Here is a 24,128-nt window from a genome sequence, read left to right on the forward strand (position 1 = left end):
TCCCCATTTGCTGCCCCTCCAGCACCCCCCCACGGCCCCACAACAATTCCTGGGCCAGCCCTGACCCCTCCCACACCGGAGCGCCCCGATGTCCAGCCCAGCCCCCTCAGCAGTGGCGATCCCCCCACCCCCCTCACCCCGGCAAACCCCCCCCCACTCCGCTGACCCCCCACCCAGGGTCAGACCCCTCCACCAGGAGGCCGGCACCCGCCCTGGCAGACCCCCAGCCCACCACAATCGCTGCCCTCTCTCCATCCCAGACCAATCGCCATGCAGAGTGGCAGCAGGACTCCCCACCCCCACCGATTGCCAACAACAGGCTGCACCCCCCTTGGCACTGCCCGATGCCCAATGGGCAGTGGCAAGGTGCCCCCTGGGCATGGACACTTTCCCCTTTGGGCAACAGGCTGGCACTGCCTGGGTGCCGATGCCCAGGGGGCACCACCCTCTGCCGCCCGACCCCCTGTGGGGCCCCGATTGCTCCCCCTTCATTCCGGCGGGGTCTCCCGCTAGTTTCCCGAACGTGGGGAGCTACTCTAAACCGCACCAGAATAAAGTACTCCTGGCGGGGTGGGAGATTCAATCGGGACCGGTAAGCTCCCAATAATGAAATGTAAGAGACATTTAAAGCATCTTAAAAACAGATTCAAATTACTTACCTACCTTCCCGCAGGTTTCCAGCATGGTCTGACCAGCGACTGTTCGCCAGCTCTGGGAGATGCGCATGCATCCCCGGCGCATGCGCAAACCCTGGAACGAGGCCGGCGACATGCATCTCCCACCCTGACCTGCCAGAAAGGTTGCGGGTCGGGATGGAAGAATCGCGGCCATGGATTCACAAACATGTAATGCACAATTGGTGATTAAAACAAGAAAAAACTGCAAAAAACACAAAACCCAGAGGTTTTAGTTGTCAGATTGCAGAAAGTGCCCATAAATAGACTGTGTTGCAATGCACAGATGGCACAACTAAGATGCTTCCTATTTTCCAGGCTCATGTTTGCGAGAATCGATTGATGGAACTCAGTAACCAGATGATGATGTCACAGAGGAAGACCCATGAAACCATGAAGGAACTTACCAGTAAAGAAGAGGAATTAATGATAATGAAGGTAGAACTGGCCTCTCTTCGAGAAAAGCACCACTCCAAAACTGAAGAGGTAATGCATACTTTAAGATTATTTAACAAATGCTGGGCTACATTGTCATGTTAATCAATTTAAAACTAAGGGCCAGATTTTGGCTATACCGAGGCTGGCAGCTCAAGTCAGAAAACCTTTCAACATGACAAATCCATCTCTGTAAAAGGTACCCCATTATACTCAAATAACTACTCAGCTTGGGAGGGTGGGGCAGATGCAGGATGGAATCAGGTCCACCGACCAGGGAAGTGGACCAAGACGATAATAGGGACTGGTGAGTTAGTTAGAAAGCCGACCTCAGTTCGTTGAGACTTTGTCCAATTGTTTAGAAGTTATTAGCCCCCCCCACAATCCTTACCCCTCATATACCCTCACCTACTCACCACCGATGGCCCCATATACCTCACGCCAACTTATGCCCCCACCCATCCCTAGGCAACCCTCATACCCTCCTTGCTAGTTCAGTGTCAGCTCATAATCCTCACCCATCCCCATGGCCCCTTATGCTCCCATGCCACCTCAATGCCAATCCAATGCCTCACCCACCTCCGTGCCACCTTCATAGTGAATCACCAAGTATTCCCATGGACAGACCTCAGAAGCCATGTAGAGATTTCAAAAAATTTAATAATCTAACATAGCTCTCACCCCTTCACAGTTGATAATGGAAAAAAAACCCATTCATAAAACAAATTCAAAACTTTTAAATCCTATTAAGTGGTTAATATCATAAAAATAAACAAATATCTATTTCACTACCAACGAAAAGAGTTTCAGCCCGAAATGGGGTGGGACTGGGTCCGGCCAGCCATTTTTAAAAGCGTGCAGTGTCTTAGGATCACAGAATCACTGCAGTGCAAACGTTGGCCATTCAGCCCATAAATAGCCTCTTTAAGCTGTCAATCATTGTGTAAACTCAGAATGTCCAGCTGAAATAATAATAGTAGCCTTTGAAATTCAGCCAAGCATTCATAATGATATCATACTAGCCCTTGGGGAAATTTCAGCAAATAACTCTATTGAAACTGCATGAACAAAAGCTAATCATTTTTCTCATCTATGCCTGTCAATCAAAGCAATCAGCAGAGTGTTTTTAACTCTTATCGACAGCCACAGCCTTTTATTTTTAAGTTTAAAGAGTGGAGGATTTAGTTTGGATCGTAACAGTTATACAGACTTTATCCATCCTTCAAGAGTACTTGCGCCTATCTACTTCATCAATTTGTCACTCCTACAGTGTCAGTGAAGGCACTTGCAACAAACAGCCAGAAAAGGGCCTGTTTCAACTCTCCACTAATTTTAAATGAGCCACCAGGTTTATGATTTACACTCGTGTGAATTAGCCCTGCCCCCTTTCCCATCAAGCCTGCAGCAACAACAATCCCACCCAAGCCCTATCCCCGTAACCGCACATTTTACCCTGCTCATCCTCCTGTCACTAAGGAACAATTTAGCATGGCCAATCCACCTAACCTACAGATGTTTGAACTATCAGAGGAAACCAGAGCACGCAGAGGAAACCCACGCAGACATGGGGAGAATGTGCAAACTCCACACAGTCACCCAAAGCTGGAATTGAACCCGGGTCCCTGGTGCTGTGAGGCAGCAGTGTTAACCACTGTGCCACCATGCCGCCCTGATCACCTGTATAACCCTCTCAACTCTCATTGAAAAACTGAAGCAAATGATTTTAAACACAACTTCCCCTTAATAAATCTTCCTAACTCCCTGAAAATCTAGTCCTAAGTATCTAGTGATTTCTGGCTAATTTAGAAAGAAGAATCTTAAGCGAACACTGCTGTCAGTTTGAACTAATCAATCCTCTTCAAAGGAAAAGCAACACAAAGACTTTAAAGGGTAAATTTTGCAACATCACACATTACTAGTAGAGTCAAATTTACCCTGAAATGTCTTAGGGGGGAATTTTCCATTTATCAGACTAAGTACGATGGCGGATGATTCTGACAGCTCCCACTCTGCTGCTCAGAATGGCAGGAACTCACGCCCAATTCCTTACGTGGAAGCTCATTAATTATGCACAGGCAAGTGTGAGACTCAATCATCTGGCAGGTCAGGAGCTGACTTGTCCACCCACCATCAGCTGGTGGGGTCGACGGTCCAAACGCCATATTTAAACGCCAATTGACCACATACATCTCACTCTCTCTGTCCCACATGTGTCCAGGAGACCATTACAGATGTCTTATACCAACAAGAAGGCTGAAACCCTCAAGAAGGAGGCAGCACCCCACTTCACCCACTAGGCACTCAAGTCCTTGATCAGAAGAGTGCAGGCACATAGGCAAGTCCTGTATACCAGGGATGGGTCCAGGAAGCACACCAGCCTCACCTCTCCAACCTGGGAGACCATTGCAGCTCAATGTCCTGGAAAATGTGCCTGAAATGCCATTCATTGCAGGAAGAAGAGGAATGATTTCATCCACTCCACCAAGTTAAGTGATCCTTCAAGTCCCTCCATTGTCAAACTCTCATCATGACATCATGCACCCAAACAGCTACTCTCTTCATGAATCTCACACAAACATTACCGGGAGACACATATCACTACTCAATATCTTTCAGGAACTTTCACTTCACCACCATCCCATCCATCATGTTGCTCACACTCCTCAAGCCCCTCAGGGAAGGGCTCACCCTACACAGGGGACATGCAAAGAAATTGAACGCAGCACCACAGGAGTGTCTATTGTGACGTTTGACTGCAAGCCTCAGACCAAGGACTTGGACTTTCACAAAGTCCCCCATTGCCCTGATGACTGAGGACTACAGTGGGCCCCTCTCAAACCTCCCGCCAGCCCCCCCTCTAAGTCCCCATGTGACCCATCCTTCTTCTGCCACACTAACAACCCCTCCTTTCTATTCCAGAGTCTGTGTGCATTTCCTTCCATTCAAACATGTGTTAGCCCTTGGGCCCCTTTGTTTATCAGCATTTCATGTGCCCTTGTTGGGCTTCAGCTTCCCATCACTTGGATTACCCTCAGCCTTCCATTGTTCCCGTCCTCCTCCACCTCCTTGCCCCTCTGCTTTCCATCATGCCCACTTCTTCCCTCACAGCCCTTGTACAGCCTTCCTTTTCCTTGTGTTTGTCATCCCCTCCCCTCACATCCCACCCCCAGTCAAAATGCGAATTTCAAGTGGATTTTTGTCTGAGTACCACTGCACAGTGATGTCCTTGTGCAGAACTGTAGTAGCCAACAGAAACAGAACACATTCCCCAACCCTAGGAGCAATACTGGTCAGTGCCTGAAAGCAGAGGCCTGCATGAGTCCTGCAGTATAGTGGTGTGGGAAAAGAGTGGAAGGAGAGCAACCCTACAGCTCCAGCAGTGTGACGTTCATCACAACAAGACCAGCGCAGCACTATGGCAGACAGGCAACTTATGTTGCATTCACCTCGAAGTCATGAGCGAACTGAGGTTGAACGTGTGCATTCCACTCCTATTCACACAGGTTTCAGTCTAATGTCATTTCCCGCTGGTGTGACACAAAATTGGAAGGCATCATGAGATTCCAGTAAGCAGTTGTTTCAATGAGCATTCTTGAGACGGTAATGAATGAAAATGGAGTTCACACCACTCGACAGCAGAATAAACAAACCTGCCTTTAACCCGCTGTTGGCAAAATCGTCAACTATTTTTAGTCCAGTGGGTTTTCAACTTTCGCATGTTGCTGGATTCTCCGATCTCGCCTGACACAAAACCCATGGCAGGCAGGATAGAAAAATTCTTTAGCCTTTACTGGTCAATTGAATTCATCTTTTTAAGGCATATATAGAACACTGTGAGATTTACATGTGCTGGTTTTTGCCATTTCTTAAAAATACATGTAACATTTTTTGAATTAAATTGAGTTTGTTCCACACTTCAATCAAAGAAGGGCAAAGGTAAAAAGAATGACTGGATGCAAAGTACAAAGAACAGATGAATGCAAGAGAGCTGCATATCTGCTTTGAGAATGTAATTGCGCTTCCTGTAAGTAAATGAAAGATGCAAGTACATAGTTGGCCCTTAGACTGTATTGTATTTGAAGGAGATCAGCATTCAAGGATTGAAGAGAATTGTGCCTTAGGTAAATAGCATTTCTTTTTAGCAACCATAGTTAAAAAGGCACCTGTCTAAACAAAACAATCGTTTTTTTTTGCATAATAACTTCTTTCTATCTTAATTAAATAGAACTTCAGGTGGATTAAGCAGCTTCTCTTAAACACAAATCACTGATCAGTATCTGCTTAAGGAGCCATTTTGATTAGTTCTCAAAGATACTGTTTAATGCAGTTTTCATTATAAGAAATATAGGTTACAGCTCAATCTAATTTCACTGCATGAACATTTCTATTAAAACAAGACACTGCATTCCTTTACTAGCTGTCTGTTCCCTGACACTCCCAGAAAGATGTGCATCAGCTGGACAAAAAGAGAATTCAGAATGTTGTCAGCCATGACAGCTGTTATATAGCATGCCATCCACAATGGCTAAAATTGCCATATTCATTACACCACCCCTTGTCCACACAGCCAGGCTTTAAATTGATGTTGAAAAGTGTGTTAGTCAGTGCTTCAGCTATGTATTACAATTCATGTCACCAGAGAGTGATTTTTTTCCACCTTATTTCTATCATGTTCTCTGTTAGTGTCTATTCTTGATATTGGAATGTTTAGCTGGGTAATTAAGTGTAATGGAAAATTTAGACTGAAGTGTCTCTATTTCAGAAAGGGCCTTCTGTTAATAAATGACTACGGAAATGTTGTTTGACTTCATTTGAACAGGACACATACATTTTGTGTCAAACCAGACTGTTTTTTTCTTCAATATGAATTTTAATAGCAGTAGTGAATCCACCGAATGAATTGCTTGAGAAAGAAGCTAAAATACCATTAGTAAAACAACTACTAATTCCTTAGGGTCTGTGAAAGAATTTTTGTACCACACACAAAAATTATATAAGAGTGAGTGAGTAGTCTTCAAATATACTACTTTAATTATGGATCGCAGTGCAAGTTAGCAACCTGTCCTGTATAGATTATCAGCTTCATCAGCTCATGATGGTGAAAATGATTTTGATTTGGTCTGTAATTTACTTATTCAAAACTACCCATGTTTCAGTGTTGCACTACTCGATTTCTAACAAGTTTGTAGATTAGCTGGCAGTGAATTTTTTACTTGCTATTTAATGTGGAACTTGTAGAGTTCATAACATCTGCACGTAAAAATGTTGTCCCCATAAAATGGAAACTTGTGATGGTGCTAAACTATTTTGCATGCAGATGGGCTAGAAGAAACATAAAACTAAACATTTCCTACGTTGTACTTGGCACCATGACCGACTCAATAAGCATAAAATCTCCTGAAATTAAAAATTGATGCTACAGCGCTTCAAACAAATGTACCTATATCTTAGCTAGAAAGAATTGTGGATGTTAACCATTTATATCAAAAGTATTCTCTCTTCTTAACATATTCATGGCACCTTGCAAAGGATCCATTGTTTTCAGTGACCACTGAGCAATCTTAGAAATTAACCATAAAAAGAACAGAATGAAATTCCATGTTCTGCAGGGTGATTCTTACTCAGACACCAATGCTTCACATTCACCCTCTCAATATTTTTATCGCTGAATTACAAGTAGTGAAAGATACCCTAACCACTCAGGTTCCCAAACTATATGACTGTAACTGTAATTGATTATTTTCTTCCTGGATTATTTTGTATTTTATTGATTCACTTTGTGCATTTTTCCATCACTGGAATTTGTCATAGATGCACCATGGACTTGTTGTGACATATCCTTCAAGATTTTATGATAACGCATTGATAATTACAAAAATGATTCAGAAATTAATGCCAAACAATCCCTGTGAAGAATGTGGATATATTTAACAAACTATAGCACTCCAAAGATGGATCCAGAAATGCCTATTTATTCCTCTTACAATTGAATCCCCTATAACTATTGCATTCCCACATTTTCTCCTCCTCTCTCATGCAGTAGAGCCAACTATAATGTAACATATTGGGCTGCTACTGCCTTCCCCAAAGGGGCCATTCCCCCAGTCGTATCCAAAACAGTATATTTGTTTGCAGGTGAATGGCTCCATAGACGTCTACATATATGTAGAGAAAAACTGTCAGACAGACGTGAGAATTTCCGATGGAAAATTGGAGGGAGAGTGACCCTGACTGTCCCTGGGCAACTTAATTTCAGAGAGGTTATTGCATAGGCCTAATACCAAGTTACAATGGCCTCCTGGAGTTTGCAATTGTAATGACTGTAAAATTGTCATTGGTTGCCGTCATTAAAACGTGAGAGTAACAGCAAGATCTGTGGTCTGCAGTTAAATATGGAAAAGTTGCAGCTGCTGTCAGTGTTTCCCTGCTCCTTCACAAGGTGAGATTGTAAAGTCCCTACTGACAGCATGCTTCTAGAAATCACTGAATTGAAGAGAGCTTCCCCGTGTGCATGTAATATTGCTGTGAAAACACCTGAAAATGTTGCTCCGTGTTAATGGGATGTTACTGGCTATTTAAAGGCATACACAGGATGGTATGTTACTTCACTGGTGCTAAGGTCAAGGATATCTCAGAGCGGCTACAGGACATTCTGGAAGGGGAGGGTGAACTGCCAATGGTCGTGGTACACATTGGTCCCAATGACATTGGTTAAAAAAAAGGATGCGGTCTTAAAAGCCAAATATAGGGAATTAGGAAGTAAATTGAAAAGTAGGACCTCAAAGGTAGCGATCTCAAGATTACTACCAATGCCACATACTAGTCAGTCAAAATAGCAGGATATATCAGATGAATACGTGACTGGAAAGATGGTTCAAGGAGGAGGGTTTCATTTTCCTAGGACACTGGGACCGGTTCTGGAGGTGGGACCAGTATAAACTGGACAGGTTACACCTGGGCAGGACTGGGACCATTGCCCGAGGCCAGGTATTTGCTATTGAAGAGGGTTTAAACTAAAATGGCACGGGGAGGGGAACTTAAGCAGGGTGACAAGGGAAAGAGAAACAAAGACAGTAATAAAAGAGAGAATAGTAAAATGCAAAAACAGTAGACAAGGTAATCAAGGACAAGAATAAAATAGGATCACAGTGGAAAGAAAAGTTAGAATGATTAAAAATGGCAAAAAGGCAAGCCTAAGGGCTTTGTAAGTTAATGCATGAAGCTTTCTGAATAAGGTAGCCAAACAGACGGCGCAAATTGAGGTAAATGGTTATGATCCTATAGCCATTATAGAGACATGGAGATCAAAATTGGGAACAACAACAACAAAGAACAATACAGCACAGGAACAGGCCCTTCGGCCCTCCAAGCCCGCGCCGCTCCCCGGTCCAGGATTGAATCCTGAATCCAGGATCCCCGCCCAATTTTCCAGCCTATCTACATACCAATATCCTATCCACCGAGCTGTCCCTCACAGCTATGATGCTTTGTTCATTACAACCTATTAACTTACCCCCACCCCCCCATTCCAGACCATGTGATCTCCAGGGAGAGGCGAAAACCCAGAGTGAAAAACCCCAGGGCCAATATGGGGAAAAAAAAAAAATCTGGGAAATTCCTCTCCGACCCCCTGAGGCGATCGAAACGAGTCCAGGAGATCACAATGGCCCCGATCGGAAAATGCTTCCCAACCCTAGTCATTTCCACTTCCACGAACACCATATGAATTCCCTGCCCCCGAGACAGGTTCCCAACTATCCGCAGTCTCACTCTGTACTGGCACCAGCAAGATGATCGTAGAATGAAGCCTTGAAACGAGAAACCAGGAACAATTAGCCCGCGCCGCTCCCTGGTCCAAACTAGACCACTCTTTTGTATCCCTCCATTCCCACTCCGTTCATATAGCTGTCTAGATAAGTCTTAAACGTTCCCAGTGTGTCCGCCTCCACCACCTTGCCCGGCAACACATTCCAGGCCCCCACGACCCTCTGTGTGAAATATGTCCTTCTGATATCTGTGTTAAACCTCCCCCCCTTCACCTTGAACCTATGACCCCTCGTGAATGTCACCACCGACCCGGGGAAAAGCTTCCCACCGTTCACCCTATCTATGCCTTTCATAATTTTATACACCTCTATTAAGTCTCCCCTCATCCTCCGTCTTTCCAAGGAGAACAACCCCAGTTTCCCCAATCTCTCCTCATAACCAAGCCCCTCCATACCAGGCAACATCCTGGTAAACCTCCTCTGTACTCTCTCCAAAGCCTCCACGTCCTTCTGGTAGTGTGGCGACCAGAACTGGACGCAGTATTCCAAATGCGGCCGAACCAACGTTCTATACATCTGCAACATCAGACCCCAACTTTTATACTCTATGCCCCGTCCTATAAAGGCAAGCATGCCATATGCCTTCTTCACCACCTTCTCCACCTGTGACGTCACCTTCAAAGATCTGTGGACTTGCACACCCAGGTCCCTCTGCGTCTCTACACCCTTTATGGTTCTTCCATTTATCGTGTAGCTCCTCCCTACATTATTCCCACCAAAATGCATCACTTCGCATTTATCAGGATTGAACTCCATCTGCCATTTCCTTGCCCAAATTTCCAGCCTATCTATATCCTTCTGTAGCCTCTGACAATGTTCCTCACTATCTGCAAGTCCTGCCAGTTTTGTGTCGTCCGCAAACTTACTGATCACCCCAGTTACTCCTTCTTCCAGATCATTTATATAAATCACAAACAGCAGAGGTCCCAATACAGAGCCCTGTGGTACACCACTAGTCACAGGCCTCCAGCCGGAAAAAGACCCTTCCACTACCACCCTCTGTCTTCTATGACCAAGCCAGTTCTCCACCCATCTAGCCACCTCCCCCTTTATCCCATGGGATCCAACCTTTTTCACTAGCCTACCATGAGGGACTTTGTCAAACGCTTTACTAAAGTCCATATAGACAACATCCACGGCCCTTCCTTCGTCAACCATTTTGGTCACTTCTTCAAAAAACACCACCAGGTTCGTGAGGCATGACCTCCCTCTCACAAAACCATGTTGACTATCGTTAATGAGTTTATTCCTTTCTAAATGCGCATACATCCTATCTTTAAGAATCTTCTCCAACAACTTCCCCACCACGGACGTCAAGCTCACCGGCCTATAATTACCCGGGTTATCCTTCCTACCCTTCTTAAATAACGGGACCACATTAGCTATCCTCCAATCCTCTGGGACCTCACCTGTGTCCAGTGACGAGACAAAGATTTGCGTCAGAGGCCCAACGATTTCACCTCTCGTCTCCCTGAGCAGCCTTGGATAGATTCCATCAGGCCCTGGGGATTTGTCAGTCTTTATATTCTCTAACAAACCTAACACTTCCTCCTTTGTAATGGAGATTTTCTCCAACGGTTCAACACTCCCCTCCGAGACACTCCCAGTCAACACATCCCTCTCCTTAGTGAATACCGACGCAAAGTATTCATTTAGGATCTCCCCTACCTCTTTGGGCTCCAAGCATAAGTCCCCACTTTTGTCCCTGAGAGGTCCGATTTTTTCCCTTACAACCCTTTTGTTCCTAACGTATGAATAAAATGCCTTGGGATTCTCCTTAATCCTGTCCGCCAAGAACATTTCGTGACCCCTTTTTGCTCTTCTAATTCCCCGTTTGAGTATTTTCCTACTTTCATTATACTCCTCCAGAGCTCCCTCCGTTTTTAGCTGCTTGGACCTAACATACGCCTCTCTTTTCCTTTTGACCAGTCCCTCAATTTCCCTGGTTATCCACGGTTCTCTAATCCTACCCTTCCTATCCTTCTTTTTTACAGGCACATGCTTGTCCTGTAGCCCTAACAACTGTTCCTTAAAAGACTGCCACATACCAGATGTGGATTTACCCTCAAACAGCCTCTCCCAATCAAGAGCTGCCAATTTCTGCCTGATCCCAATAAAGTTAGCCTTCCCCCAATCCAACACCTTACCCTTGGGACACCACTCATCCTTTTCCATCACTATCCTAAAGCTAACAGAATTGTGGTCACTATTTGCCACATGTTCCCCGACCAAAACTTTGAAGACCTGACCGGGCTCATTCCCCAGCACCAGGTCCAGTATAGCCCCCTCTCTAGTTGGGCTGTCCACATATTGTTCCAACGAACCCTCCTGTACACATTTTACAAATGCCTCCCCATCCAGAGTCCCTGCCCTCAGCGATTTCCAGTCTATACCAGGGAAATTGAAGTCTCCCACTACAACAACCCTATATTTCCTGCACCTATCCAGTATCTCCTGACATATCCATTCTTCCACTTCCCTTGGGCTGTTGGGGGGCCTGTAGTACACCCCCAACATAGTGACTGCGCCTTTCCTGTTTCTAAGCTCCACCCAGAGTGACTCGCTACACGACTCCTCCGAATTGTCCTCCCTCTGCACCGCTGTAATATGCTCTCCAACCAATACCGCTACTCCCCCACCTCTTTTGGCCCCTCCTCTGTCTCGCCTAAAACACTTGTACCCTGGAATATTCAGCTGCCAGTCCTGTCCCTCTTTCAACCAAGTCTCCGTCACCGCAACCACATCCAAATTCCTCGTGCGCATTAAGGCCCCAAGTTCGTCTGTTTTACCTGCTACGTTCCTTGCATTGAAGTATAAGCACTCCAGACCCCCAGGCTCAGTGAGGTCGTCCTCCCCCAGAGTGCTCTTCTTCTTTGCCAGCCTTGTCCCAGCCCCAAGCTCGTCCCCAGCCACCACACTTATAGACCTAATAGTTTGATCCCCACCCCCCTGCCATACTAGTTTAAACCCCCCCGAACTGCATTAACAAAGCTCCCAGCCAGGATATTTGTGCCCTTCCAACTTAGTTGTGACCCCTCCCTCTTGTACAGGTGCCATCCTCTCCTGAAAACCTCCCATTGGTCTATATTGGGAACTTAATATTCATGGATAATTGGCCTTTTGGAAAGACAGGAGGAAAGGAAAAGGTGGTGGGGTAGCACTGAAATATGGATAGTTGTGAGAGACAATCTAGGCTCAGATGATGAAGAGTTCATTTGAGTGGAGGTTAAAAAACAGCAAGGGAAAAAAGACATTGGTAGAAGTAGTGTATAGACCCCAACAGTAGCCACACTGTAATAATTATGTGTGATTTTAATCTTCGTGTTGACTGGGTTAATCAAGTTGGAAAGAGTAACCACATGACAAATTCATAGAGCGCAGTAGGGATAGATTCCTAGAGCAATATGTTATGGAGCCAACCAGGGAACAGGCTTTCTTGGATCCGATAATGGTAGTGAGGCATGTTTAATAAATTACCTCAGAGTAAACAATCCCCTAGGAAGTAGTGATCATAACATGATAGAATTTAATATTCATTTTGAGAGTGAAAAACTTGGGTCGGAAACAACGATGTTTATTTTAAATAAAGGGAATTACAAAGAAGTGAAGATAAAGTTAGCGAAAGTGCACTGGCTGAATAAATTAGCAGGAAAGACAAGCAATGATAAACATTTAGGCAGATAATTCATGGCGCAACAAATCTATACCCCAGGAAGGAGAAAAGATTCTAAGAGAGAGATAAACCAACCATGGCTAACCAAGAAAGTTAAGGAGAGTATTAAGTTGAAAGAAAAAGCATATAAGGAAGCAAAAGTCAGTGATAGCCCCTAACACTGGGACAGGTGGAAAAAGTCCTTGTGTATATTTACCGTTGAGATGGATAGATTTTTGATCAGTAAGGGAATCAAGGGTTACGGGGTAATGGCAGGATAGTAGATGTGAGGAATGTTAGATCAACCATGATCCTATCGAATGGCAGAACAGGCTCGAGGGTCCAAATGGCCTACTCCTATTCCTATGTTTTATGACTTATGGCTGAAGCAAGAACCCAACATGTAATGTCACAAACCCATGTCCAGCTCACTATCACTGCACCATCAGTATTTTTATTGTTATATATGAAGTTTAAATTTATTGTAGTCAGTTTATTCTAACCTACATTTTTTTGGATTGTTTTAGCTTGAGACCTTACGAAAGTCCTTGCATGGTGCAAGGTCAGACAGTTCAAGATTACATCGAGAAAGTGAGCTGGTTGTAGCAAATGTTAATCAATGGGTAAAGGACCAAAAGTAAGTCCATTTTTAAAATATGATTTCAGTTTCCTTCATTGTTTGTAAAGACATACCGATTAAGGCATGTAACTGATTAATATTCTGGAATATTTCAAATGTATGTGCTTTTCAGCTAGTTGTTCAGGAGCCTTGACTAATACTGAAGCAGAAACATCTGAGCCGATGCCCAGACAATGGATTATCACTGTGAGAATTAATAAACAGAACTAATGATTCCTTCTGTGTTGATTTAATGCAGCTCTGCTTCTTCAATTATCAAAGTACTTATTTTTTAGCACATCTTCACACACTTTTCTCTCTTGGCGAATGGTGTGGAGTGTTAGAAGCATTTTGCAGACTGATTAATGACATGCTACCGCCCACATGAAAGCTCCTGCTGTGGCCAACAAATCTTAGAGTGAAACTGGAACCCACAGCCTCCGTGTCTCTCCTGTGTCACCAATTGAGTCACTTGGGCCCCCACAATCCTTGTTCCAATCACTCTCTCTCCCATCATGTCTGATCCCATATGGAAGAAAATACTAAAATGTGCAGGTATTTTCCAGTAAAGTAATTTTCCCCTCTTACCTGATTTATTTAAAATAAAATAGATGCAATTAATCTTGCATAAAAAGAAGTTTACCATTATGGGCTATAAGGTTACATGACAAAATGTATTCACCACTGGATTAGCAGCTAGTGATGGAGGGAAAATGACAGCCTCAATAGAATATATGAGCCTGGATGACTAACTTCACTCATAAGGATTATTATATATTTTTATATCGAATATAATCTCTCTTGGAATACCTCCTTAGAACAAATAAATTTCACAAACAATTCAAGGTACGTTCTCATCATTCATAACATAATCTCTACCTCTTGAGAGTGTTGCATCTTTATTTTGTATATCTTAAATGTATTTAAGTCAAACCAGAACTGGATGTTTAAGAATTGATTTAACCTTGCTTTTAAGGTAATTCCAAACTATCTATCACTAAAACAAAATGCCAGAATTGAATGTTATTTTTGAACAGTGTTTTGTCGTATCTTGTGATTGGTCTATGAGAACATTGTGATTGTTGCTAAGTAACCATGCAGACCAGTGTTACTGAGTAATGTGACTGACATCGTCTAATCGCATCACAGAAATAAGCAGTATCACAAAGCTCATTCCATTGATGGTGCGATATCATTAGCCTTAGGTTAAATCAATTAATACAAAAATAATCTAATAAAGGGATCGTTGTGTGTCACACGTACATCGTGTAATGCTTAGCAACAAAATTACATCATTCATGTGACTTTGATATGAATCCGATTATCATGCTGTCTGTCATGCCATTTCTGATCATGAGGAGGATTGTGAATCAATTGAAATCGTGGCACAACTAAATTGGGCCCAGGGCTGCCCTAAGCATTTTATTTGGTAGTATCTGGTGTCTAGCTTTGGCCCCCGTGCCTGGGCTCACATACTTCACAAACCATTCAAGCTATGTTTTCATCATTCATGACAATAATCTAAACCCCTTTGGCTTGTTGTTATCATTATTCTGTGCATATTAAATGTATATATCAGAATCAAATGTTTAAAATTGAATTAAAAATGAAACACCCCAGGCCAATCCCCAACCATTGATAGTAACTTTGAAGTGTGAGTATTCACCCAGTCCTAATGCCAGTAAACAATCGCTGATCTAGTTTATTTGATAAAATAAATACGGCATAACTAATACAACCTGGAATCAAAATAGGTAAAATAATATTTGTGGACATGTGCTGATATTTGCTAAACACACAAAACCATAGTAAAAGCAACTCTAACCTCGTTCGAACAAGATGATGCAATTCTTTCTAAAAAGGAGGATATGGCTGGTTATTTTTTCTTTTTTCCCCTAAATTTCTGGCCATGATCTACATCATGTGAGAGATCCGCTGGTGTACGTTACAAAAACACCTGCAAATTTGCTTTGTTTTTAATTTTGAAAAAAATATTAAGTTGTCAGGTTTTTCTGTCATAACACGATAAGCATAAAGAAAAGATAAATGCTAAATGCTTGGATTTTGATGTAAAAGCTGAAAAGGCATAAAACACGCAGCATGTAAAACAGATCATTACCAATGCTTTCACTCTACATCACCCAAGAGTGCTTTCCTGGCCAAAATATCATTCCATGTTGGTTCCCTATCATGTTTTTTTCTGTGCCTTTCCTGTACTAACTACAATTATTTAAAACACCATCTTATTTTAAACAGGCAAGCCAACGAAAAACTTGGAAATAAGATCAAAGAGCAAACAAAACAAATCCTTCAACTAACAACTGAAAAAGAGTAAGTGCTGACACTGGGAACTGGCTAGTCTAAATGTCAGACTTTCCTGTATTGGTATTAGGGTTACTAGTATTGTACTCAATCTATGCTGACTGAAAACACATCTTTGGGTAGAAAGGAGAATCAGTTAAGTCTCTTTCAGGCACAGTTGTTTATTGGCGTACAGAGACAGGTATGAACAAAATTATTTTTAGCAGTAGTCTGGACCGATCAAAACCAGATAGGTCAATCACTATTCTGCCTATTAAGGTGTGGGATGGTACAGTTCGGAAAGTGACTATTTTTTAAACAGGAACCCCAGGTCAGTCAGTTATTTAAATGAAGTTCAGACCTTCTGTTCCATGTTGCAGCAAGGGCAGAGCCATAAATGCAGCAAGCTGTTCCTAAATCCATTGACTTCAGCGGGACTGGAAAATCCTGCCAGTGGGAGGGGCTGTAAAATTCCATCCATGAAAGCTTATTGCATTGCTATTATTTTAAGACAAGTACATCAATAGAGAACCTTCCACATTTTACTCACTATTCCAGATTTGATTTGGATTTTCTGGGGTCCTGGGCAACACAATGATTCAACCTCTTGAAGCTGTTGGTGCTGGAATGCCTGCTCTGTAAACACAGCACTTTCACAGCATATCCTTAGCAATGGACCGAGAGGTCAATTTTAATTTAATAACCTAATGTCATGAAGTAAGGTTCGTTCATTTGTGGACAAATGAACTCGAGGGCACAACTGCAAAGTGAAGGAACGTTCCTTTAAAACTGAGATGAGGAGGAATGGCTTCGGGTCAACCATTTCTCTATTATGTTAAATGTTATGGCAGGAAATTATTATAAAAACCCATCTGGTTTACTAATGTCCTTTGGGGAAGGAAATCTGCTGTCCTTACCTGGTCTGGCTTAGAAGTGACCAACAGCAGTGTGGTCGACTTTTAACCGTTCTCTGAAATAACCCCGCAAGCCACTCAGTTGTATCAAACTGCTACAGAAAAATTTAATAAGAATAAAATAAATGGGCAGACTACCCGGCATTAACCTAGGCTCTGGACATGACAAAGGCAAAAACCGGAAATTGGACTTTATTTCGTCTGGACTAAGTATTGTAATTTATCTGCATTCTCCATATGCTTTACAATTTTTTTATTTTGATTTTGCAATTTTGATACAATCCAACACAACATCCATCAGACACAGGCATAAATGTAATTACGCATCATTATGTGGCTCAGTGACTTTTGGATTCTGTCATTCTGAATGAGCAGTCCACCAGGTTAAGGTGATTGGCTCTGATATTCCTTTCACAATTGGCATCTATGCATTAGGATTACTTCCAAGGGAAATAGTCAGTGATCATCAAGCACTTGGCTTTACTTCTGGCTTAAATTGTAGGGCATCCTTCCCAACAACTGAAGTTGATATTTCCTTTATTTAATAGCAAGAAAAGGATGGGCATTTTAAAATCAAATCATTGTGCATAGTTAGGATTAGCCTACTGAAAAATATATGGCATTGTATTATCATACAACCTGGTTTCTATATGTGATACTATGATATCACTGCTTTCACAGGCATTAACGTTTTCCTATTTATCAAGTCAGTAAAAATTGCTATTATTTTATAATTGAAGCTGATAAAGATGGAGGGCTTTCCTGGCACAACCAGACTCTAACAATGAAGAGATTCTCATTTTTAAGGTATATTCTCATTTCAGAAGAACCTTACCATCATACTGAATACCAAAGCTTGTAAGACCATAAGATATAGGAGCAGAATTAGGCCATTTGGCCCATCAAATCTGCTCCGCTATTCAATCGTGGCTGATATGATTCTCATCCCCATTCTCCCGCCTTTTCCCCGTAACCCTTGATCCAATTATTGATCAAGAACCTATCTATCTCTGCCTTAAAGACCCTCAATGACCTGGCCTCCACAGCGCTCTGTGGGAATGAGTTCCACAGATTCACCACCTTCTGGCTGAAGAAATTCCTCCTCATCTGAGTTTTAAAGGAGCGTCCCTTCATTCTTCAGGTTGTGCCCTCGAGTTCTAGACTCTCTCACTAGTGGAAACATCCTCTCCACGTCCACTCTATCTAGGCCTGTCAGTATACTGTAAGTTTCAATTAGATCCTCCCTCATCCTTCCAAACTCCATCGGGTATAGACCCATGATCCTCAACCGATCCCCATATGACAAAATATGGGATCATTCTTGTGAACCTCCTCTGGATCCCCTCCAAGGCCACACATCCTTCCTTAGGTATGGGCCCAAAACTGCTCATAATATTTCAAATGGGGTCTGACCAGAGCCTTACACAGCCTCAGCAGTACATCCCTGCTCTTGTATTTTAGTCCTCTAGAAATGAATGCTAACGTTGAATTTGCCTTCCTAACTGCCAACTGAACCTGCATGTTAACCTTAAGAGAGTCCTGAATCAGGACTCCCAATTCCCTTTGTGCTTCAGATTTCCGAAGCCTTTCCCCATTTAGAAAATAGTCTACGCCTCTAGTCTTCCTACCAAAGTGCATAACCTCACACTTTTCCACATTGTATTCCATCTGCCACTTCTTTGCCCACTCTCCTAGCCTGCCCAAGTCATTTGCAGCCTCCCACTTCCTCAACACTATCTGTCCCTCTACATATCTTTATCATCTGCAAATTTAGCAAGCATGCCCTCAGTTCCATCTTCCAGATCATTACTGTATCTAATGAAAAGTTGTGGTCCCTGTGGAACACCACTAGTCACTGGTTGCCATCCTGAAAAGGACCCCCTTATCCCCACTTTCTGCCTTCTGTCTGTCTGCCAATATTCTATCCATGCCAGTACCTTGCCTCTAACACCATTGACTCTCAGCTTATTTAGCAGCCTCCTGTAAGGCACCTTTTCAAAGGCTTCTGGAAATCCAAATAAATCACATCCACTGGCTCTCCTTTGTTTAACTTCTTTGTTACCTCCTCAAAGAATTCTTGAACCAAGCATATCCATATCTATTACTCCCCTTGTATGTGTGCCATTGCATCATTAACTGTAGTATTCAATTCAAAAAACAAAGAAAAGGACAACACAGGAACAGCCCCTTCAGTCCTCTAAGCCTGTGCCAATCATGATGCCCTAACTAAACTAAAAAAAACCTTCTGCCCTTACTCGGACGATATCCCTTTATTCCTTCCCTATTTGTGTACCCATCCAAATGCCTCATAGTGATATGAAATGCCTGCTTCAGGATCTCTAGATAAATTTTAATTCTGGGAGTTTAAGTGAACCTGATATGTGGTTCTCCACCTCATGTGGAATGCATTTGACTTGAATATGTGAAAATGTTGGCTTGCACTGGGAAATACAATATTTGTTCAATGGTTTCTATACTGCCTTATACTGGGATAACATGAGCGCCATCTTAGTGGAAAAATCAGCACATGGTTTTTAAATCTATGATCAAGTATGAAATTAAGTTTTTCTTACAAAAATCAGTGTTTTACAAAAATGTTGTGACATAAAAATCTGGGGTTGGCAAAAATGTTGTAGCTCGTTTTCCTCCCACATCAAATTAATGACTACCAGATGGCTTTTTGGTCGAAATATTTTTCAATGTTAGATTCACATTTACATTCTATTATTCTTTTATCTTTGCTGTGGTAATGACCCTTTATGCTATTGCTATTGTAACCTTTGTCACAACACAGCCATCTACAGGAAATGAATGAACGACTGCAGCACGAGAACAAGAAATTAAAAGTTGAAGTGGATGAGAAGAGGATAACAAATGAGAGGTTAAAGGTAAGCCGTGTAATTCCTTGAAGGCACTACAGGAGAATGGAGAAGTAGTTCAGTATGAGTGCCAAGCTGATCCAGGCAAAACTGTTTGTAAAAGATGTCATTGCAATGCAAGTGTGATTTCTGTTATCAATATATTTTTGGACGGTTTCATGATTTTTGCATTAAAATACTTTTGGCTCAGCAAAGTTCTTTTATAAAAATGGAGTTGGAAAAAATCTGAGCCTAGAATCCATTGGCACTCTCAGTGCAGTACCTGGATATGTGACTGTCCCATTTGTCCCCAGTTATTGAACCTTATTAATTCATATCTCTTATACAGGCCTTGCACAACCACCCAGCAGAACACCCCAATGTCATGTATCGGCTCCGGAGCCCATTTCAAGATGAAGAGTAAGTATTTATCCCTGAAGATTACCACATTTAATTTTGTAAAAATTTAGGGCTGGATTTTACGTTTCCCAATGGGGTGAGGACGGAAACTGAGGGGTCTGCTCGCTCCCGCTCCCGTCCCCGCCAACTCTGCACATCCAATCTAGCATTTGGTTGACAATTAATGGCTGTTAAGCGGGAAGGAGGCCAATTATAGATGCAATGGAAGTTGCTTCCTGACGATGAACCCTTTTCTTTGCTGCCTTCTGACCTGGGAGTTATTATCATGGCCAATGTTTCTCATTCATGTTTTTAGACGGCACAAGATAGTCAGCTCTTGTGACTTTAAGTTACTATAAGGATGGGCAATGAATGCTGCTCTATCCAGCGAAGCCCACATCCCTTGAATAATAGTGTTGAATTTTTGTTGCAACTACAATCACAATAGAATAGGAGTCGCAACTGGGTGGGATTACATAACTTGTGGGTTCTAAGAAATTGTGGCACAAACAGTGACTCCACACCCAATCGGCACTTTAGGCCGAGATCTCACGTGTCAAAGAGATAATGCCGCAGTCACTGTTAGAATTCTATAGGTCCCCTGCTCTCAGAATTAGTCTTAATTATTCATTGAAGGTACAAAAATGTTAAAAATGTCATTAACAAATGTACAGATACTGCCACCTTCCCCAGCAGAATCTGCTGATATATTCCCCCATGGTTCCCAGTGGCAGGCCTTGTGCCATCTTGCTGCTGTAAAAGACCTCCAACCTTTTTACATTCGATGCCCAAAAAATTCAGTAAACAACAAAAAATGATGGAGAATTGGGCAGTTAATGCGCTTAATAGCCTGTTAATTAATGATTTCAAAATGGCAGACGAGCTGCTGATTTCTGCACCTGTCCCCTCCTGTATTATTGGAGACTGGTGTGATGATGTCAGGTTGCCAACCCGAAGTCATCACGCTGAATTTTTCATCATTGCTAGGGGGCAGCATATCTAATTTGGGAAGTAAAATCCAGCCCTTGGTTATACATTAGAATCTAGCATGATTCACATGAACACCGTCACCCAACAGCAAATAGAAACCCATTCTATTTAACAGTGGTGTGCTTTGAAATAATTTCTGGATCAGCAATTTACCAATGGCTCAATGGGTTCATACATTAAATAACAGGCATACAGACTAGGCCAGAACTCTGTACTGAGTTAATGCCAGTATAATTGACCTCAGAAACTCTAGGTTGAACAAAGGAAGTTTTTCTAGTCATTAAGTAATCCTTACTAGAAATATATATTTGTGTATGTAATGACATCAGATGAGGATAGAGTCGAGCTTGACTAAAATGGTTAAATAACTTGCCAACTCTCCATCAAGAATCATACTTGAATAGTGGGCACTTGGGCAATGTAGGAGAGAGAGCAACCAGCAGTTGTATAGAACTGCACTACTGCAGCATTCAGTTCAGAATTTGATGCAAACTCTGCCCTTTCCAGGTAAGTGCAGTACTATAAGAATAAAATCAAGTGTTTGCAGAGTTAGACTACACCAGATGTGCACTGGAGGAGGATGGTACGTTCAAGTTGAAGACTGCAGTCAGGTCAGGGCAGAATAATGCACCACAGGCAGAACGGATACAATGTATGACTTTGATTAAGACATTTCACTTCTATAGCATGGGCGGAAAGCTGGAGAGATTCAAGCAAAGAATTGCAAGGCAGATGAGCATCAATTTGGAATATGACAACCCATCTAGGACTTCAAAGAGAAACAGCAGCTCGGAGATGGAGTGGCAGTTTCAAAAGGCAGTGGGATCAAAGAGGGAATTAGTAACAGCAGGTTTGAAAGATGGAAATGGTACCCAAGGCAAGGGAACTATTTACTGTATCCGCTTAACATAAGGACCAGAGGGAGATGTTGAGTGTTGGACATGGGGTTGAGGATGGAATTAACTTGGATTTCCATCCCCATGTTTGTTTGCTCTTCTTTATGTCTCCTCAAGCCTCGCTCCTTGACCAACAACCTAGTCCCAGCACCACACTCTGATCAGCCACTAGACGATGCATGGAAGTGATAAAGGTTGATGCATTCTCTCTTTTCTCTTCTGCTGTTGATGCCTTCTTGTTAATTGCTTAGCTGAGACTGGGAAATCACAGTGTTCATAACATTGCTCAGTCCTGCACTTGGCATTCTGATGCACTACATTGATACTCCACCTCTGTCACCTGCCAAACCATTTTTTCAGTACTCTGCTACGTACATTCATTTCTTGATAATAAACTAACCTTTTTAGGAAAATTAAGTTGATATAAGTTTGGAGGCTTATTTCTAACATACTTATGTTTGCTATCATAATGAGTGAGTTAAAGAGTGTTGGAAAAAACAGACTGACAATATTGCTTTTATATATTTACAATAGTGCATATATATCTTTGACCTGTAACTATTTAGAAGAATGAGAGGCGACCTTTTTGAGACATATATGATTCTCAGGAGGCTTGATAGCGTAGATGCTGAGTGATTGTTTCGCCTTGTGGGAGAGTCTCGGACCAGAGGGCATAATCTCATAGTAAGGGGTTACTCGTTTAAGACAGAAATTAGGAGGATTTTTTTCTCTCAGAGAGAGAGTGAATCTGTAGAATTCTTTATCACAGAGGTCTGTAGAGGCTGGGACATTAAGTATGTTCAAGGCTGAGACAGACATTTTTAATCAGTAAGTGAATCAAGGGCTATGGGGGTAAGGTGGGGAAGCGGGGTTTAGGATTATCAGATCAATCATGATGATCTCTTGAATGGGGGAGCAGATTCGATGGGTCGAATGGCCTTTTGCTCCTACATCTAATGGCCTGTTTGCAATCATATTTTGAAGATGCAAAATTAAACTTCATAATTAATCTTACGCATTGATTTCTACAAGTTGAGAAAGATAAGTCAGGAGGTCTGGCATTTCAGTCAATAGTGAACCATTGCCAGGCTGTCTTTTTCCTCTCTTGAGTCCTGATAGTTAAAAGTATTTGTGAAAGCATTTACCTGAAACCTAATGTAGCTGTTTAATAAAGCGACAGGATTTGTCATTGACTGGTAATTACACCACAGAAAATCAATTCAACTGCTTCTTACTTAAAGGAAATCTACAGTTTTCCATTATCCAGCGTAAAGGAAAAAATTTAATGCATGACTGACACCCAAAAGGTCACACTCACTCCACAATCAAATGCTTATCAAAGAAAAAAGCCAATTAACCCTATCACCACTTGTAGCAATACTTTTTTTCATATTTCATTTAAAGGACTTAGATAGTGTACAAAGAATAGTGTGCAGGAATTTAACTCAAACTGGAAAGCAAATACATAATTTAGTTACAAAAGATTAGTATGATTGATAGCAGCAGGGCTTCTTATAAAGGGTCAGTTTTCTACAAGAAACACCTCAGTTTCTATTTAACATTTGTTCATTTGACTTCAACATTCAGTGACATTATAATGACTGTTTTCTGAAACAAAAATTGTTAAACAATCTTACACAGGAGAAATTAGTCATACTGTGGTTAGTCATTGCTTTGTGCCCCATAAATGACACTGGCCATAGAAAATACAAACCACCTGTCCTTATCCTTAACCACTTTAATTTTTGAGTTTATTGTTGCCATTCAACACTGACAAACCAAATTAATTTAAAATGGCTGATAAAATATTCAGCTGCTTGAGAAGCTGCATCACTTCATATTTGATGGATTAAATTATTGGTTTACATCCATTTAAGGTGATTTATATTTTAAATTCTGTGTTTCATTAACAAATGATGCTGAGGTTTTACCTTTACGTCAGATTACATAGAACATACAGGCCATTCAGCCCAAACAATCAGTGTCAGTGTTTATGCTCTATTCAAACCTCATCCTATCCTTACTCATCTAACTCTATCAGCATAACTCTCCTTCCCCTTCTCCCTCAACTGCCTCCCATTAAATTAATTTAAACTATTTGCCTCTAAAATCCCCTTTGGGAGCAGGTTCCACATTCTTAATATTCCCTGCATATGGAAAAATTCCCTATTTGATTTCTTAGTGACTATCTCTAGATTTGTTTTTATTCATTCGTGAGACATGAGCATCACTGGCTGGCCAGCATTTGTTGCCCATCACTGGTTGCCCGAGGGCATTTGAGAGTCAACCACATTGTTATGGCTCTGGAGTCACAACTAGGCCAGACCAGATAGGTACAGAGATTTTCTTCCCTGAAGAACATTAGTGAACCAGATGGGTTTTTCCGACAAACGACTATGGTTTCATGGTCTTCAATAGCTTCTTCATTCCAGATATTTTTTATGAATTCAAATTCCACCATCTGCCGTGGCAGGATTTAAACCCAGATCCTCACAACATTAGCTGAGTTTCTGGATTAATAGTCGAGCGATAATACCACTGGGCCATCGCCTCCCTAGATTTAC

General features: G+C 42.1%; 1 protein-coding gene across 1 annotated transcript in view; it reads left to right on the top strand.

Annotated features, from left to right (window-relative positions):
- The window catches only part of LOC144493045 (uncharacterized), a 275,407-nt gene that overhangs the window by 199,193 nt on the left and 52,086 nt on the right, over nucleotides 1–24,128 (top strand). The window contains exons 24-28 of the mRNA XM_078211881.1: nucleotides 993–1,160; nucleotides 13,115–13,224; nucleotides 15,463–15,537; nucleotides 19,216–19,309; nucleotides 19,629–19,699. Coding sequence (XP_078068007.1) covers nucleotides 993–1,160; nucleotides 13,115–13,224; nucleotides 15,463–15,537; nucleotides 19,216–19,309; nucleotides 19,629–19,699 — 518 coding nt within the window. The remainder of the gene's footprint in view (nucleotides 1–992; nucleotides 1,161–13,114; nucleotides 13,225–15,462; nucleotides 15,538–19,215; nucleotides 19,310–19,628; nucleotides 19,700–24,128) is intronic.

This window comes from Mustelus asterias, chromosome 4 (genome assembly GCF_964213995.1).
Source record: "Mustelus asterias chromosome 4, sMusAst1.hap1.1, whole genome shotgun sequence".
Lineage (NCBI taxonomy): Eukaryota > Metazoa > Chordata > Chondrichthyes > Carcharhiniformes > Triakidae > Mustelus > Mustelus asterias.